Genomic DNA, 18,554 nt, shown 5'->3' with positions numbered 1-18,554 from the left:
CACGCGGGGCTGTGTCCGTGTAAGACGAGACCCCGGGGATCGGTGGGAAATCCCGCTCGGCGGGGCCGCACTCCGGTTGCTCCCACCTCCCAGGTGAGCGGTTGTGCGAGGATTTTAGGCCAGTGAACCAAAGACCAGTGCCACCGGGGGGAAGGGGGCTGACCGAGGGGTCTGCGGTGCCCTGGGGGTTGAAGGCCAGCCTTGGGCAGCAGCGAAAAGACGGGACCTTTGGACAGCGGCAGAGGGAGGTCCTCAATGAAGGAGGACCGCGTGTAGAGTCAGAATGGTGGCAGAGGTCCCGGCGGGGTCCGTCCCCCGGTGGCAGGCCTGGGGATGCGGCCCAGGAAGGAGAGCCCGGCTCTCCGGGTGTGAACAGGAGTCAGCTGCCCGCACGCATGGGCGCGGGGCTGCGGCTCCCGGAAGCCCGGCAGGTTAGCTGCTGCCCTTCCAGCCCTCTTCCTGGTGATTTTAAAGGCTCTTGGAAGGAAGCGGAGTCGGCTTACAGGATCCCTCCTTGTCGCTGAGGGTAACTGATGGTGCTCCCCGCTTTCTTGTGCAGAGCAGAGAACCACCGTGCAGGGGCAGGTGTACTTCCTGCACACGCAGACTGGAGTCAGCACCTGGCACGACCCCAGGGTACCCAGGTAGGTCTCCCGAATGCCCCCCGGCAGAGCTGCGTCCGGCCTTTGCCTGGAGCCCCGAGTGTGGGTGACAGAGCCCCGAGGTTTGCAGACAGAAACCGGCAGAGCGGCGGCACAGACAGGACATCTGTCCTGGGGGCCGGGACTCGGACTCTCTGGGGGACGGTCCCAGCCCTGCTGCCCCCTCTAGACTCTCCAACTGCTGGAACACAAGTGGGTCCTTTAGGAAGTGACCTTGGGCCTTGAAATCAGATCCCGGAACTGAAAAGGACCCTCACCCCTAGATTAAGTCAAAAAAGCCCGGAAACCCTTCCAGAGGTGTTGCCATCACTTTAAACCAAAAATACTGTTGAGCAAAATGATTCTCTGTCTGGCGTGAAGCCCTCAATACCTGGGGTGGGAGCCGGCGGGGAGCAGTGGGCACCGGCCGGCGATGAGCCGGCGAGTGTTGGTTACTCACGACGGCCTCTCTCTGCTTTTTTAAATGCTGCAAGTTGTCCGTAATGAAAAGTTCAAAAGGAAATATAAAGACTCTGTTACCCTCTCTCTTCTACTTTACTGTCGCCATTGCCTCAGTCCCTTGGGGACCATTCCTGGGGGAGATGAAGCTTTTCTATACGAATTCCTTCTCCAAGGCCATACACCTGAGCCCAGGTCAGAGAGCCCCCACCCCCACCCCGTAACGGAGTTACGTTTCTTTTCTCCTTTGCTTTGCTTTCCTTTTCTCTTTTTAAAATGTTGCTGTCGTTGTTGTAGAAAAGCATTACTACCTCGTACCGTTTCCGGTAATGCTCGTTTCCTTTTTATCCATTATTTGTTTCATCTGAGAACGAGCTTCCTGTCTTTGATTTTCCAAGTCTATGTTGAATTCACAATTCAGGCTCTGTCATTAGAGTGGAACTATTAGCTGCAAATGACCGAGGCGTCTCTTTGGGCCTCGCTGTAAGGAACGTCAGGCTTTTGTGCTAATGAGAAAGGCACCTTGGACCGCAGTGCTCTGCTCCCGCGACTCTGGATTGTAGTGAAATCGTGCATTAAGAGGTCAGGACGAGAAGCGCCTGCTTAGGAACAGAGCCACCTCAAAACCGAGAAGGCCTCTTCCCGGCGCGGCGCCTTAGAGTCGTTAAGATTTCAGGCGCGTGCCGGGGCCTCCCCTCGGCTCCAGAGCGCCTGTGCTGCCCGGGAGCCTTCCACGCAGAAACCTCTCTGATCTCGAGTGCCTCATTTTAACGGCGCATCCAGAGTTTCCCCGCAGCACTCACATGCTTCCTGCCCCTTGACCCTCTTGCGGGGAAGGAGTCATCTCCCCGGGCAGACCACCTTCCCTGTCACGGTCCAGGCTCTGCAAGTTCTTATCTGCACGTTGTGCTGCGCGTGCAGCACGGGGGCCTGGACTCGGGGGGCGTTTGGCGTAAGCAGCACCTCGACCGTCCCTTGTCGCAGAACCGGGACACGGCCCCTTGCTAGGGGGACGCCCGCGGTTCTGTCACTGAGGGTTTGGTCTCGGCCTCTGCCCTCAGACGCCCAAACCTGTCTGTATCTTCCGTTTTGGTAGAGACCTTAACAGCGTGAACTGTGATGAACTTGGACCACTGCCACCCGGCTGGGAAGTCCGAAGTACCGTTTCCGGGAGAATATATTTTGTAGATCATAACAACCGAACGACCCAGTTTACAGACCCGAGGTTACACCACATCATGAAGTAAGGCTCTCACCAAACCTCTGTTGGCCTCTCACAGTTATCATGTTGTGTTTTCTGCTCGGGTTTGTCTTCATTTATCGACTGCATTGGTGGGTAACAGAGAATGGGCATGAGCAAAGCACGCTCCCTCTCCGGGGCGCGGGTGCGGGTTTGAAGCCCTCCGGGCGGCTGTGAGCAGTGCCAAAGTCCTGGGTCCTGGCCGCCCTGCTCCCGCTTGCAGCCTGCATAAAATCCAGCAAGCCGGCGGCTTGGGCAGCCTCATTCTCGAGGCTTCGTCATGCCGTGCTCGGGTGAGATGCGCGGCCTTGAGGGAGACGCAGTGAGGTAAGGTTTTCTCCCTGGTGCCCAGTCACTGCTGCCTGGAAGGGCTGCCAGGTCCCGACGCTGCGCGCCGAGCCTCTTCCCAGGCCGCCTGCGCTGCCGCCAGGGGGCTCGGACCTGGGAATGACCTTGGCTGCCAGGCTCAGCGTTGCAGCTTGGCTGTGTTCTCAGAACAGGAGCCCACAGGGCGCCTCTCGTCGACCGTTGATGTGAGGGGCAAAACTTGAGCAGGACAGATGCCACTTGGTTCCCCGCCTCGTCCTCGTCCTTCCATGCTGCTGGACTTCGGCTTTCGATGAGTGGGCGTGGAAATCTCTCGGCTACGAGGCCGCGGAGTGGTTCCCATTGGTTGCACGTGTCGGCTCGTGGGCATCTCGCCCCTTCACGGCCGTCTGCGTCCAGCCTCTCCCGCCGTGCCCTTGGCTGCGGCAGCCCGGGCGCGCCTGGGCACACGGCTCGGGCTCAGACACACACTAGACCCCGGATGCGGGCGGGCGGCCTCCGCGTGTTCATGGCCGTGACTGTGAGACGTGGAGTGGGGGGTCTCCGTTGCTGACGCCCGGGCAGGCACTGAGTCTGCCGGTGGCCACCGGCGCTGTTGACACGCGTGCAGGTGAAGTTCTGTCACCGGGGCAGACGCTTCCTGTAGCCGTTGGGGTCACCATCGCCCTTCTCAGGCGCTTGGGTGACGGGGCGCTGCTCTCGGGGTGACCTCGGCCTCCGTTTTCCTCCAGTCACCAGTGCCAACTCAAGGAGCCCAGCCAGTCGCTGCCCCTGCCCAGCGAGGGCTCCGTGGAAGACGAGGAGCTTCCCGCCCAGAGATACGAGAGGGACTTGGTCCAGAAACTGAAGGTCCTCAGACACGAACTCTCCCTCCAGCAGCCGCAGGCCGGTCACTGTCGCATCGAAGTCTCCAGAGAGGAGATATTCGAGGTATGGGCTCCGCCGGCTGGAGACGCCCCCTGCCCATGGGGGGGTCGGGACTGCGGCTGCTGTGTCGGCCACTGGGCAAGGTGCAGGGTTTCTCAGGGCCAGGGCCCGTGGAGTGAGAAGCAAGAGCTGGGCACACGGTGTCCTCTGTGTGGCAGTGGAGTCATGTGTGCAGAAACCAGTGCCCACACCACTATGCCCCCCCCCAAAGTGATTCCAGCTCCGCGCCTGCAGTTTCCCCAGAGCCAGGCGTCCCCCCGCCGCCCCCTCGCCTGGCCCTGTCCCCTCAGACACGCGCAGGGGCCTCCTTCTGCAACTAGGAGGTCAGACGGGCTGGGCAGAGCGCTGTCCTTTGACTTGCGCAGGCCGGGCCTCAGCCAGGCGGGTCCCTTCTCAGGACCACGCTCGCCGGGGAACCTCAGCCGTCCCTGGGCCTTCGTGGGGTCCGCAGCCGAGAAGATCCGGTGAGACGGGGTAGGAGCCAGGGCAGGCTCTCCCGCTGCCAGCGGCCCAGCGCCTTGTCCACCGAGGGCGCTGGGGCTGGAGGCTCGGGCACAGCCGGTGTGGACGAGCAGATCTGCTCACCGAGCATCGTAAATGGTCGTCGGGGGTAGGAAAGACTGAATTATTGACACACGGCTGCCAGATCATTCCACTCAGCATCCTCTTGCCCTCCTGGGAGGGCAGCTTTGAATTACATTAAATTCAAAGCAAGAAGAGAGTCTTAAGTGCCTTTTCACTGAAAATGCCTGCAGACGCTTAGCTCTTCCACGCAGAATGCTGGGTCTGAGGGGCGTGAGGCTGCCCGCGCGTCTTCTGTCGGGTAAGCTGCGTACTTACCTGGGTGAGGAAGACACGCTGAAAGCCTTGGCTGTGTTTTTTCTTTAATTACCTAATGAATTTTATCACATTTTTAGGTGCCTCCTTGGCTTTTTGACTCCACGGGAAAGTATGATTTTGGACTTCAGATATCAAACCAGGCTCAGACTCTCGTACCGTTCAGACTCTCGCGATGTCTTCATTTTAGTGAAAAGAGACAGATTATTCATAGGGCGCACCCGGATTGACCGGGGTAGAGAAAACGCACTCTAGTGAGGACGTTGCGCCCTTCAGTTGGGATTGGGCCGCGCGTAAACAAGTGCTGCCTCAAGGTTCAGGGTCGGTCGCCCTTGTTGTTCCGAGGGGACGACAGTGGGAGAGAAGCTGCCGGAGGCGCAGGGCACAGGCCGCCAGGTCAGCGCTCTGGCCAGGAACCAGCCCCAAACGCAGCTCTGAACGCTTGCAGCTAAGCTCAGATGCTCATGTGCAGTCAGGCTCCGTTATGAACAACCTTTCATTGTTTCCCAGTTTGAAAAATAAGGAAAATTCTCCTCTCTGAAACTGTCGCTTTGACATGCAGGAGTCTTATCGCCAGATAATGAAGATGCGACCAAAGGACCTGAAAAAGCGACTCATGGTGAAGTTCCGTGGAGAAGAAGGTTTGGACTATGGCGGGGTGGCGAGGTGAGAGGTCACGCGCCCGCTCTGCGGCCCCGTCCCCGGCCGTCGGGCCTTCACGGGCCGCCTGCAGGGCGCGCTCTTAGAATGAGGCCTCACAGGGCGCGAGCTCGCTGGCGTCCTGCCACGACCCGCAGAAGGCCCAGGACCCTCCCTGTGGCTGACGTCTCGTAAAGTACGAGCTGAGCTTGGAACCTCCCTCCTCCTTCGTCTGGCCCGACCGAGCCTGAAGTGAGCACAGAGCCAGCCTCGCTTCTCTCTTGAGAGGACCTTCCAGGGTGGGAGAAAGGCGTGTACGTTGCTTTTGTGTCAAAGGAGTTTTGTTCAATGAGGTTTGGGTCAACCTAATCCATGCAGAGGATTTTCTAAAATAGAATATAATCATGAAAAGCTGCCATCTCCTGTCCAGGCAGTAAGCAGAGAATCACGCAAGCAGAAGCCCACCCGAGCTCTGACGGGTGCTGCAGAGGGTCCGCGCTCCTGCGCGGTCAGACGTGTGACCAGGGCCTTGTCTGGGGGGACCAGGCTGGGAGAGCCTCGCACCTCACAGTTAAGGAGGCAGTTTCTCAGCCCTGCGGCAGTTAGCCAGCCAGGTTATGTCCTGAGAAGCATCACAGGAGGCCTCCTTAAGTCTCTGGGTGGAGGTGGGATACTTTTTTCAGCAGCCACACGTAAATAATTAGAAAGGAAAAAGTCAGTTGCACTGTGCCCTTTGGCCCCAGGACCGAGCCAGGCCTCCAGCCCCTTCCCTCGCTGCCTTACTTCCCCCCGACCCACCGCCCCCCGCCCCCCTGGGATGGGGGCCGCAGAAAGGCCTGCGCTCGCCCTGGTGGCCCCGCTGCACGGGCACTGCGGCTCCTTCCTTGATCTTCTCCCCGTTGATTCTCGACACCATCCTTCTTCTGGCAAATGTAACTTCTGTTTGCCCTTGAAGACGCGAGTTCCCTTTCCTGACCGGGGGTTCGGCTTTCCATCCCTGCTTCAGGCAGAAGCTTCCTGCTCACTCATGTCTGTCCTAAGGTCAGACCCAGCTGCGTCCACTGCCTCTTCTCTGCCCTCTGCCTTTTCCCTCACGGTCCTGAGCTGTCTCAAGAGCCGGCTGGCAAACTGCTCCCCTTGACCGCCGGTCCTGTGCAGGGTTTGGAGTCAGGGCTTCCGCGGCACGCGTGCGAATAGCTCGGCTGGGCTTGGTGTGGCACGGGTTCGCGGCCTGCGTTGTCCGTGGCCGTGGCACCTTCGGCGGGGACATGGCTCTGCGTGGCTCCCTGGGTTGACGTGACACCACAGTGGGAGGCGCAGTGCGTCCCTGCCTCTCCGCCTCCGGGTTCATCTCGCGTGGCAGTTTCTGCCCCCGAGGCTTCCTCCGTCTGAGGGGTCACGTCTGTCTCGGGGGCTGCGGAGAGACGGGCCCGTGTCCCTTGGTGGCAGGTCGGGATCAGTCCGCTCTCCCCGGGGTTTGGCTCCGAACCTGTTCCCTTCTCCGTCCTGCCCGGTTCTTGGCTCACGCCTGGCTTCCAGAACCTGCTCCTGCGCTGCACCCCGCCCACAGCTCTGCCAGACACGGGCTCGTATTCTGGGGGAGAATGAGGCAGAGCCCGCGAGACGGACGCCTGCCTTTCTGGGGAAGCGGCGTCGCCGGGGTTGGCGTCTCATCGCTGCCGGCGCTTCCTTCCTCTTCTTTGAGTTGGATCCCCACTCTGCGTTGCTGTGAGCGTTTTGGGTGTATTTCCACAGTTTTCTCAGATTATGTGCATTTGTGCTCATCCTTTGGTATTTTCTCAATTCTGTCCTTTCTATTTGAAAGAATAAGAAATTCCAGAATAAAACTTGGGGCTGCTATCTGAAGATCTGTCCATCTGAAGGCGTTTTGAGCAGAAAGAATAAAAGGCTCCCCAGCGTGTGTGAGGCCCCATACCCAGGTGTAGCCCAGCCTGAGCACAGCAGTCAACTCATACAGATTCTGTTTGGAGTGCTTTGTGTTTGATTGGTTTTGATTTGAGACTTTTTAAATAATGAAATGATTCAAACGTAAAGGAGTTCAGAAAATAACCTATTCTGATATACCTCATCCAGATTTTAAAATTCTTAGAATTAGTAGTTTAAAGTTTTAAACGAAACTTTTAAATATAAAAGTGACCAATGCCTATGACAGAAGAAAAAAAAAAAAAAAGAGAAAGCATTCAACAGGACAGAAAATTGTGAGGGCAACAGTCGTTGTTAAATAACCCCTGCCTCCCTAGCTTTGGAAATGTTTTCTCTTTACTTAAACATTAATAACATGTTACGATCAGAAATTTAAAAACTAGAGAAAGAAGAAAAAAATGGCAATGCCTAGAATGCTAATTCTCAAGTTAGCTACTGTCAGCATGTTTGTGTAAATCCCTAGCTTTTTTTATGCTCTGTGTATATATTTTTTCTGTTGTGTGTGTATGTGCACACACTTTTTCAAATAAAAGTAGAATCATTGCACTTTTGTTGGTTACGACCACATCATTAATATCCTCACTGAGACTTTGACCTTCACAAAGTAGCAGAGGGCACCTTAGCTGAGGTGTAAGAAGGCCCACAGACTGCAGGGAGCGCTGCGCCTATAAGCTGGTCTGATCCTGGGCAACCACGGTTGTCTCTGAACTTCAGAGTTGCTGGAGTTTCGACCAGAAAAGCCATTTCTCACAGCCCCAGAAGCAGTTTTTTCCTTCATTAGACTTAGGTGCCCAATCTCTAGAAATCCCATTCTCTGGGCGCCAGGGAGCCTCGCCAAGCTGGGTGTTCTAGGGCCTTGTGGCTCATTCGTTTCGCTAAGATCTCAAACTAGCAAGGTGTCATTTGTGGTGTTGCTGTTGTCTGCAGGGAGTGGCTGTACCTGTTGTGCCATGAAATGCTGAATCCGTACTACGGCCTCTTCCAGTATTCTACCGACAACATCTACATGCTGCAGATCAACCCCGATTCTTCCATCAACCCTGTGAGTATTAAGGAATGAAGAGGTAGGACACTTAGTTGGAGGATTTCTTAAATGGATTTTCAGTTTCAATCTCCATTCTTGGCTTACTCATTGTAGCCTTACTCAAAGTCTCTGGTAAATAGAGCATCAGCAGGCAGAGGGAGAGCTGGACCGGCATGGATGGTTTCAACCCCGTATTTCCCATGGTCCGGGGCAGAGTTTGTCGTTTCAAGGAGAACGAGAGTGAGACTGAGCAGCCCCTAGACCTCAGCACTTGACTCCGTTTGAGGGAACTCTGGCTGACGGCTGTATTTGTTGACGGTGTCATTCTGAGAAGTGGGTTATGGAGTCCATCCTCCCAATCAAAATTAGACGTTTTCCATAATTGGCCTTTTTTAAAGGTCTGTTCCGAGGCAGTCCCCAGGCCAGGGATTGAACTCGAGCCTCAGCAGCCACCCACGCTGCTGCATTTGGACTTTGAGCCCCCACTGCCCCACTGCAGGAACTCCCGTGAGCGGCCGTTTTGGTCCGCGGTGCTGAGACACACTCAGCTCCTGTGGGTGCAGATGAGGAAAGAAGCACCGAGACTAAGTGACCAGCCCTGGCCAGACACACGGCCCCTGCCAGCATCCACCTGTGACAGGACCTTTCACAACGCGCACGCTGACCAGTGTGCTGACGGCATTCCCACCCGAAGCGAGAAAGAGGAGGTTACCTAGTCACAGAGCAGAGTGGCGCTGGCGGTCGAATGGTTCTCTTACTTCCCTTGTTCCCCGTTTCCTGTGTCCCTTCCCTGTCACTCCCTCTTTGGGTTTTTTCTCTTCCCCTTTTTCTGTGGGACGGGGGAGGGACGGCAGAGGAAGGAGAGGGTTGCCTGGGAGGGAGACGCCGGTGGCTTGCTGGGGTGTGGCCTGCGCGAGCACCAGGCCCTGCCCGCATGTGGCTTCCTCCTCTGCCGTCACCATGTTCGCATTGTCCTTTGTACGTTCTCATCTGGCCCTGGGTTGCCCCCCGTTAGGTAGCTCTTCGGAGAAGGCGTCTGAATTAAGGGCATAAGAAATTGCTCTGCTGCCCGCGGGACTTTCTCCCGCGAAGCCAGCCAGCCGGCCACCTCGCTGTCACTTTCCGACGCGTGGCTGTTCTCTGCTGCCCCCTGCAGGACCATCTGTCTTACTTCCACTTTGTGGGCCGCATCATGGGTCTGGCTGTGTTCCACGGGCACTACATCAACGGGGGCTTCACGGTTCCCTTCTACAAGCAGCTGCTGGGGAAACCCATCCAGCTTTCGGACCTGGAGTCGGTGGACCCAGAACTGCACAAGAGCTTAGTGTGGATTCTGTAAGTACTGAAGCGGTTTGCTGCCACTCCGGCGGCGGCGGCCGTCTCGGGGGTGCCGGATACACTTGTTTTCTGTGTGTGTGCCCACACGCGTGCATGTACTTTGGGGCTGGGCGTGAAACTGGAGAGGAGAAGCCAACCACCAGGAACGTAAAAGCAGACTTCACGGAAGTACTGACTCCTCGTAGCGTTGGGCTGATTTCTCCTCACCGGCAAGTGTTTCTGCTGTTTCCTCGGATTAGGCGGTTTCGATCCGCCTGTTAACCCCGGGCCGGCCGGCTGCTTGGCCCGTGACCCTCGAGGGATCTCCACTTCATCTCTGGAGGGGCCAAGGACATGTTAAAATAAATCCCCACTCACATTGAGTCGCTTTTGCTTTAGGATGGTCCTAAAACTCTTTTAAAAGGACCAGGCCCAGTGCCCGGGGCCCTGGAGCTGTCGTGGGTCCTCGTGAAGGAGCCGACGTCACAGGAGCACGGGGCCCAGGCTCTGGCACAAGGGGACCCGCTGAGGCCCCTGTCGCCGCGGGCGTCCAGCCGCCTCCTTCTGCGTGTCCCAGCTTGCAGGCTCGGCGGTGGCGGGGTCTGGGCTTCACCCTGTGCAAATCCTCTGCGTCTGCATTTCGAGCAAACACAGCGGGTTACGGAGCCCGTTCTACGGTCCGAGGCGGCTCCGGCCCTTCCCCTGAAAAGGCTGTGGCGAGGGGTGCGGTGTTTCCGGCTTGCTCCCCTCGTCTGCACGGAGACGTCCCCCAGAATCACAGGGCCGTGTCCCTACCGTCACGTCCTTCGGGCCGGGGGCTCTTTCCAGGGCCGGGGCCCGGCTGCCCTCGCGCGCGCTCTGTGGCTCTGGCCGCCGGGTGACGAGCGCCGTTCCCCTGGCGGCTGGGCGGTGGCCACGGCCTCACGCCCTCGCTCTCCCGCGGCCTCACAGGGAGAACGACATCACGCCGGTGCTGGACCACACCTTCTGCGTGGAGCACAACGCTTTCGGGAGGATTCTGCAGCACGAGCTGAAACCCAACGGCAGAAACGTTCCCGTCACGGAGGAGAACAAGAAGGAATACGTGCGGTACTGCTGCGGGCGGCCCGGGCTCGGGGAGGGCGGCGCGGAGATGGCCGAGGCCCGGGGTCCCAGCCCTTGCGACCAGCCTGGCAGCAGCCGCAGAGCCTCGCAGAAGCCGTTGGGTCCGACGGGGAGAGCGCCGAGTGCAGGGGCTCCCGCGTCCCCGTCCCCGGGGGCCGAGCTGTTACGGGGAGATCACGACCCCAGCACTGCGGGGAGGTGTCCCGTGACCGGCACCTGCCGGGTGTGAGGGGGCCGCCCCCGGGGGAGGAGGAAGCCTGGAAGGTTCCTCGAGATCAGCCTCGGGGAGGCCTACGCTCTGTTTTCCCGCCTCTTAAGGCCCGGAAGTGCCCAGTCACCAGCCTGGGAGGTTTACGGGCACGGGCGTGTCTGCGGCCAGGCCGCCCGACTCCAGCTGGTGTGTGGGTCTCACCGCGGCCTGTGCGTTATTTATTCAGGCTTCGAGGTCATGGCACCTGTAGCAGGTCAGCCTAGATTCTACGTTCAAGCCACGAAGCAGAACGTCTAAGGGCGGGGCCGATGTGGTGTTGACCCGGTTCTTAGGCGGGGGCTGCCGACCCGGGGGCAGGATTCAGTGGCTGGCAGAACCGACTGGGGCAGGAGCAGCTGTGTTGACCGGCTGTTTGACATTGCTTCCCACGTGTGCATTTCTCTTGCAGGTTATACGTAAACTGGAGGTTTATGAGGGGAATCGAAGCCCAGTTCTTAGCTCTTCAGAAAGGCTTTAATGAACTCATCCCTCAGCACTTACTGAAGCCTTTTGACCAGAAGGAGCTGGAGGTGCGTGCCAGCCGCGCAGCCCGGTGTGGGGAGGGGGGCAGCCGCCGAGTGAGGCAGCCGTTTCCCCACAGGCCTGGGGCCCCGGGACCCCAGGGGAGCAGAGGCAGGGCCAGGGGACGACAAGGCCCCCGGGCCTGCTGGGCGGCAGGGCTTCTGGATAGTTCCTGGGACACGGTTCTCCATGGTCTGCGGCTTAGCCTGCTTCGCAGGATCACCAGCAGCCGAGGAGTCACCTCGGGCAGGGAATTGTCAAGACCAGCTTCTCCCGCCACGTCCGCTTGCTGCTTTGATTCTGGCTAGTTTTAGGCTCACAACAGAGTGTCACTCACTGTCCTTTGTAATTCTTCGTCGTGTGGACAGAGCAACTCGCTCATGTCTGATGGGTCTCTGGGGCCAAGGGGCGCGGGTCTTCAAAACTGTACCCGTCTTTCTGCCCCGAGTGCGGTGCCAGGACCCTGGGTCCCCAGGCGCCTCCCCGGAGGGAGTGGACTTTTTAAAGTAAGTCTCAGGAACAAGCCCCGGTCCCTTTTCTTAGGACTTTAAACCCCACGCACCCCTGAGTGTCTGCAGGGTCATGTGAGGCGCCCCTTTACAGGTGGCTTCGTGCGGCCTTTCCGAGGCTGGTTCTGTGGTCCTTGCTCCGCCCCAGTGCCACGCAGACACACACACAGACTTGGTTGCAGGGAAGCGTTGCATCGGTGGCTACACCAGAGTGGTGGGGGTGCCAGCCAGCGGGGAGGTGCAGACGCAGTGTGGGCTCTGGGCCTGCCGGCTCGTCAGCATGTGTCCAGTCTGTGGGGATGTGGTGTGTCACTCTCCGTGTCCCGGGAGGCTGGCGGCCTGCTGGTGTGCGCGTGGGGAGGTAACCTGCCTTGGCCGCCCTCGCAGCTGATCATCGGCGGCCTGGACAAGATCGACCTGGACGACTGGAAGTCCAACACGCGGCTCAAGCACTGCGGGGCTGACAGCAACGTGGTCCGGTGGTTCTGGCAGGCGGTGGAGACCTTCGACGAGGAGCGGAGGGCCCGGCTCCTGCAGTTCGTGACCGGCTCCACGCGGGTCCCCCTCCAGGGCTTCAAGGCCCTGCAAGGTGACTGACAGGGCGGCGGGGCTGGGTGTCCTGGGCTCACCAGGAAACCCCGTCGGGTGGGTTCTTTCACGAGCTGCTCGGCGCTGCGGGGGTGCTGGCCTGGCCGAGACCCTCTTCCCCCCACACGAGCCGTGGCCGCTCGGTGGCCATTCTCCCCCTGCTCCCAGGGCTCGAGGCTCTGCTCTCCTTTGAGGGGTTGGGTGAAGGTGTCTGCACTCTGTAGACAGGCCACCTTCCCCAGGGTCTCTAAAGCCACAGCAGGCAGGTTACCCCGGGTTGGCAGCAGTGGTGCCCACGCAGGGCTGGGCCAGCAAAGCCTGTGGAGCCAGGGCCTCCCCTCCCCCACAGAATGGGGCACAGAGGGCGGGTACAAAGAGCGACAAGGCCTTGGGGACAGGAACCCGTTTTAAAGGTGCATTACAGCACAGCAGGTGAAGGATCTGGCCTTGTCAGTGCTGTGGCGCGGGTTTGATCCCTGACGTGGGAACTTCCACATGCTGTGGGTACAGCCAAAAAACAGAGCGCGCCGAGATTCATTTCTGAATCTTCTGATAGCAGCTCTCTCCGTGCTGTCCGAGGTACAGGGGGGAGAGCCCGAGACAGTCTGCTGCTGCCGTGCAGTCGCTGGCTCCCGGGTCCTCCCCGGCCCTCCGTTTCCTCATCTATACGCGTGCACTGCTGATAGGCCCCCGTCCCCTCTCGCGTCCCTTCCCGCCCCGACGGGACGCCCAGGTCTGGAGTTGGGCTGCAGAAAGGGGAGGGGCTCTCCTGCTGCTGCTTCCGAGGGCCGGTGGTCAGCACAGCCACTGCGAAGTCCTCGCAGGCTCCTCCCGGCCCTGCGGTTTGTAAAACCTGATTCTTGTCCCTTGGGAACCTCGTAGCTGGAAGGAGTAAGGTGAGAACATTACTGTGTTGGAACTTAGTACACACGGCTTTGCATAGTAAGAGTGGGAACAGACGCCGTTCACGTAAAGGGCAGTCCCTCTGGACTCATTTTAAGGCCTCTTAGCAGGAGAGAACTTCCTTCCCATTCCTGGGGCTTTGGTCTCAGGCATTTGTGTCTTTTTCTTTTGCCTCTGCCTGGGGAGTTTTCCCGACTCTGTCCTGCTTTTCTTGTGACCCTGCTGTCTACTGCCAAGAGTGGGCCTGCTCGCTTAACAGTGCTGTAAAGAAGAAAAAAAAAAAAAAAATCAGGAGTTCTCGTCGTGGCTCAGTGGTTAACGAATCTGACTAGGAACCATGAGGTTGCGGGTTCGGTCCCTGCCCTTGCTCAGTGGGTTACGGATCCGGCCTTGCCGTGAGCTGTGGTGTGGGTTGTAGACACGCTCAGATCCCGCGTTGCTGTGGCTCTGGCGTAGGCCAGTGGCTACAGCTGGAGGGTTCTCGCCCATCTTTGCTCTGCCTGCCCCTGTCATTTTCTAGAAAGTCTGATATTAGTGACTTCACAGCCATTGTAGGCATATCCTGAAACCCGGCCTTGGCCGTGACCCCCACAGCCCTCGGGCAGGACAGCCGCCCCGACGTGGGGGCCTCCGTGTGGCCGCAGGGGCGCAGGGGGCCCGGGCTGGGCCGCTGAAGCGCATTAACTAGAATGTTGCTCCGTAAGGTTCTACAGGCGCCGCAGGGCCCCGGCTCTTCACCATCCACCTGATTGATGCCAACACGGACAACCTGCCCAAGGCCCACACCTGGTAAGGACACGGCACGCGGGGACCCCGGGGCCCTTCTGAGGACCCGGCTCCTCCCGAGACGTGACTGTGTCAGAGCCGCCCCCGGCCCGGGGTCTGTGCGCACCGTCGGGCGGGAACAGGGCACCCCCTGGTGTGGGGCCGCTGTCTCCCACACCTGACCTTCCCGGGCCCCGCCTCCAACACACGCGCCTCGTGTGTGCAACGTGTTTCTTCGTTGGCTGGCGTGTCGCTCGTGGGTTGTTCCCTCGCGGTTTCCGATGACATCAGCCCCGCTCACTGCGGGGACCAGTCATCGAGAAGACGGCTGCTTCCTAATGCTGCCGAGCATGGGGGGGACGGAAGGGGTGGCTCCTGGGGGGGAACCAAGTGTGAGACGGACGGCACAGGCCCGAAAGGGAACCCTCCCCGCCCCCATGCTGCTACCTTGTGGCCGAGAAGGCTCTGCCCCTGCCAGGCGCCCGCGGTGACTCTGGCCTTGCTGTCCTGTTGCAGCTTTAACCGGATCGACATTCCACCTTATGAGTCGTACGAGAAGCTGTACGAGAAGCTGCTGACGGCGGTGGAGGAGACCTGCGGGTTTGCCGTCGAGTGAGGGGGGAGGCAGCAGAGGCAGCTCCCACCGCGGCACCGTGCGCAGCGGGCCAGGCCCTGCGCTCTGCGCAGCCCGGGCGAAGGCTCGCCTCCCTCCTTTCCGCTGGGGGAGCGAGGGGACGGGGGACTTGGGTCGGTGGCTCCCACCCCAGTTTTCCTCCTTCTGCAGAACTCCCACCCTCCATCGCCCGCCATCCAATAAAACGCAGCCAGGTTTAGCACTGCTTCGGTCACACGGGACATCCTGCTACGGTTGTGACACTTAGGGGACAGGCTCGCTGCCTTGGGTGCTCTAGCGGAGGCTCGACCCACAGTCGCGGAACTGAGCTTGGCTGACGGAGGGGCCGTCCCTGGTGGCTCTTACTGGCTCTTCTGTCTCCAAGCAGACCTGAGGTCCCTTTTCAAGTTCAGCAACTCCAATTCCAAATTTCACATCCTAGCGGCCTGCTCTGGGTGGCAGATTAATTTCTAACTGAATAATAACCAGATAACATACGCTAATTGGAATTCCACCCCAGCAGGAAGCTCGAGTCAAAAGTGTGCTTCCCTTTAGGAAAGGGAAGGAAGCTGGGGCCGCTGGCGCTGGAGGCCCAGGGATTTTATTTCAGGGGGTCCTGGCTGACATGTTTGCTTTGCATAGAGAAAAATGATCTTTCCGTTTAAGAGTCCCTTTAGCCGCGTTATCGATCCTGTTGGAGATACTTTTACCACCACATGACAGCTTATAAAGGAACAGACCCAAACCACCTCAGACGCACGCGGCAGCGCACGCCCCTCCTGTACCTGGAAGGGCGTCGACTAGGTCGCTCGAATACTAACAAACCGTTTTGCAGAAAGTGCTAAGAACTAAACAACAGAAGTCTGTCATCATGGCTGCTGGCTTGGTGCAAATTAGCTGACAGGGGAGACTGGCCACGAATAACCTCCATGACCGAAGCCGACCCCAGCTCGGGGTGACTGTCTCACAAAGAGAAGGCGATGGGATGAGCGCCTGAGGGCAGCGGGGCAGGTCCCCTCAACACCTGAGGGGACCGGGACAGCCGCTCCTCCCTCCCTCCTGTCCCTCGATTTCGCATGCCCTTTCCCAGTCTGCACGAAAGCTGAAACTGGTTTAACAAAGAGGTTTGCTTTCGAGGAGCTGCATTTCAGTGGAACAGTCGCAGCGGCAGCGGATTCCTGTGGGGGTTTTTGCTGGTTGTCTTTGTCCCGGGGGCAAGCACAGGGTAATTCATTCGCGAGACATTTCACTGTTGCAATTTTGTTGACGCTTCCCGGTTCAGTGCTGGGATCCATCGGTGGGTCTTAGGTGGGTTTGGAGGGGGCTCTGGGGCCGCCTGTAATGCCTGTTCTTTTTGTTCCTGGTACCTGTAGACAGTGCCGGGTTTTGAGGCGAACTTCCCTCTGCATCTCGCTCTGGGTCTTTCGCTGGTCCTGGAGGCAGCCTGGGCGCTGCCGGCTGGGGGCTGCGGGGCGCCGGCCGAGGGCTGCAGGGGTGGGAGGAAGCCCCGCACCCGGGCTGCTTGCTGAGGTTCTGGGGCCGGAACGATGCCGTTGGCTGCACAAGGACAACGTGGTCCATTCGGTCGTCCGGGCCGGGCTGGGCTGGGCCCTCCCCGGTGCCGTCCGGCCTTGGGCTGCTCCTGCGTCCGGGTCGCGGCGGCACCGTTCTGGCGGAGGGCCTTCTAGAAGGTGGCTCGGCGGAGGCCCGCAGCCGTCCCCCGGGGCGGCCCTCTGGGGGAGTGCGGGAAGGAGCGGAGATACAGACAGGCCCCCAGATGGGTCTCCTCCCACCGGTGCCCGGCTTTGCCGCGTGAGTTCGGCAGAAGCTGCGGGAAGAGGAAGGAAACGAGGGTCTCGTGGTGAAAAGCCCCGGAAGCAGGACCGTGGCCTCTGACTGCTTTAAAACGCCGCCCTCCTGCTGCTGGGGGTGGCCGCGGACCGTCCCCTGCGGCCCCGGGCGGCTCTCCCGTCAGCGGCTCCTCCTCGGGCCGCCGGGCTCCGGCCGGGGTCTCTGCCTTCCCGCCCTTGGACTCGGGCCCCTCGCCGCCGCGCGGGGGTGGCGGAGCCTGACGGCAGAACCTTCCAGAGCCCCAGCGCGCTCTCGGCCCCGCACTCCTAGCACCTCGCCGTCCACCGCGGACTGGGCCTTCCGAGCCCCCAAAGACCAGCGGGCCTGCGGGGGCGCCCCGCGGCCCCCGCGCCGCTGCCCGATGCTTCGGGGCCCGACCTGCAGGCTTGGCTCACCAGCGGCCACCAGCCGACCCTCAGGGATGCAGCGAACCACCGCTCCGCCGGCGCCTCGGCGGAAGAACCGGGGCTGCGGGGCGACTCCTGGCGGCAGAAGCGCCTGGAACCCCGGCCCCCGGCCCCGGCGGTGGCCCGAGCGGAGCTGTCCGAGAAAACGCCCCCGGCCCGTCTGCAGCCCCGGGTGCCGCCCGGCAGCCTTCCCAAAACATAGTATGAATTTTTAAAATTTGTTTATTTTTGTTTCTCAACCACTTTATAATGTATTTTTTAATTTATTTTGTAATGTCTTGTTTTTAAGTATTGCTGCTATCCTTGTTATCCCTCCCACTGTTTTTATTGCTGATTTATTTTGTGAAAGTTGTACACTAATGTTCTGTTTTATGTCAAATTCAAAAGTATTTAAAGAAATACTAGTTCTATTTAATGTGGTTGTGGAACCAGCTGGAAACACATGAAACACACAGTGATTGTACAGCAGGCTGGACCCCGGCGGTCAGGTTCATTTTGTTACATATGCAATAAACTCACAACTTTACATTTTTGGCATCTGTCATTTGGTGTGGAAATGAGATTCCAACTTTTTAAATGATCTCACAAGGCAGAGAGTCAGCGGTCAGGCCAGGGTCTGCTAAGGAAAAGGGCAAACCTCTCCTCGGGTTAGACACGGCTGACAGCGGGGCGCAGTCCGGCGCAAGTTCTCACTGAGCCAAAACTCGCTGGATCAAGAAGGTTTTGAATCTGCTGACCTCACACACAGATCATACTTGTTTGTTGGGTTATTATTTTCCTCTCATATATTTTTATCTTGGTAAAATATGCTATTTATCAGTTTAACAGGTGGTAAATACACAATTCAGTGGCATCAGATAATCTATGATTTTGTATAATCACCACCACAGTCCACACCCAAACTTCTCTTCCCCCCAGCCTGAAACTCTGTGCCTAGTAATGCCCGTTCCTCTTTCTCCCCAGCCCCTGGGAACCTCCGTTCTTCTTTTTCTCTATGGATTTGCCTTTTTTAGGTACGTAAGTGGAATCATAAAATATTTGTTCTTCTGTGACAGCTCACATATTATAACATCTTCAAAGTGAACCCATGTTGGAGTGTGTGTCAAAATTGCATTCCTTTTTATGGCTGAGTACTCCTGTTTTTCCATTCGTTTGATGGACATTTGGTATGACTTAATTTTGTACATTTATGACCAGGCCACGGTACCCAGAAAAGACGCTATAGACTTAATTTTTCTATCTGCTTTCATTTCTTTCAGGTTCTGCAGTTTTCAGTTTATAAGCCTTTTTGCCTCCTTGCTGAAGTTTATTCCTAAGTATCGTAGTCTTTGTAATGCTATTTTAAATGGAGTTGTTTCTTTCTTTTAAATGTTTCGGCTGCGTATGAAAGTTCCCAGGCCAGGGATCGAGTCCAAGGTGGAGCTGTTTGCAGCTGCAGCAACAGTGGATCCCTAGCCCCTGTGCTGGGATAGGGAGACGAGGCAGATCATTAATGCACTGCGCCACAGCAGGAACTCTGGAATTGTCTTAATCTTCTTTTCAGATCGTTCACTGTTAGTGTCTAGAAACCGCAGATTCAGGGGTGTGGGTTTTGTCTTCTTCAACTCTGCTGATTTGATTCATTGGTTCCAATTATGTGTGCTTTTTAGGGATTTCTACGCAGAAGCTCGTGTTGCCTGCAAACCCA

At 58.3% G+C, this 18,554-nt stretch overlaps 1 protein-coding gene across 4 annotated transcripts in view; it reads left to right on the top strand.

Annotated features, from left to right (window-relative positions):
* The window catches only part of SMURF1 (SMAD specific E3 ubiquitin protein ligase 1), a 104,838-nt gene extending 87,443 nt beyond the window's left edge, over positions 1–17,395 (top strand). For 2 of the 4 annotated variants that reach the window (XM_021086117.1, XM_021086115.1), the window contains exons 8-18: positions 560–644; positions 2,197–2,343; positions 3,399–3,597; positions 4,994–5,097; positions 7,942–8,056; positions 9,195–9,373; positions 10,307–10,444; positions 11,119–11,239; positions 12,128–12,329; positions 13,945–14,020; positions 14,513–17,395. In XM_021086117.1, the coding sequence (XP_020941776.1) occupies positions 560–644; positions 2,197–2,343; positions 3,399–3,597; positions 4,994–5,097; positions 7,942–8,056; positions 9,195–9,373; positions 10,307–10,444; positions 11,119–11,239; positions 12,128–12,329; positions 13,945–14,020; positions 14,513–14,612 (1,466 nt within the window). In that variant the 3' untranslated portion in view covers positions 14,613–17,395. Of the gene's footprint in view, positions 1–559; positions 645–2,196; positions 2,344–3,398; positions 3,598–4,993; positions 5,098–7,941; positions 8,057–9,194; positions 9,374–10,306; positions 10,445–11,118; positions 11,240–12,127; positions 12,330–13,935; positions 14,021–14,512 lie in introns of all 4 variants that reach the window. The other 2 variants (XM_021086116.1, XM_021086114.1) reach the window with 1 other exon arrangement.

The sequence above is a fragment of the Sus scrofa genome, chromosome 3 (assembly GCF_000003025.6).
Source record: "Sus scrofa isolate TJ Tabasco breed Duroc chromosome 3, Sscrofa11.1, whole genome shotgun sequence".
Taxonomy (NCBI): domain Eukaryota; kingdom Metazoa; phylum Chordata; class Mammalia; order Artiodactyla; family Suidae; genus Sus; species Sus scrofa.
The sequence above is the reverse complement of the archived record's forward strand: the minus strand, read 5'-3'. Positions and strand labels throughout refer to the sequence as shown.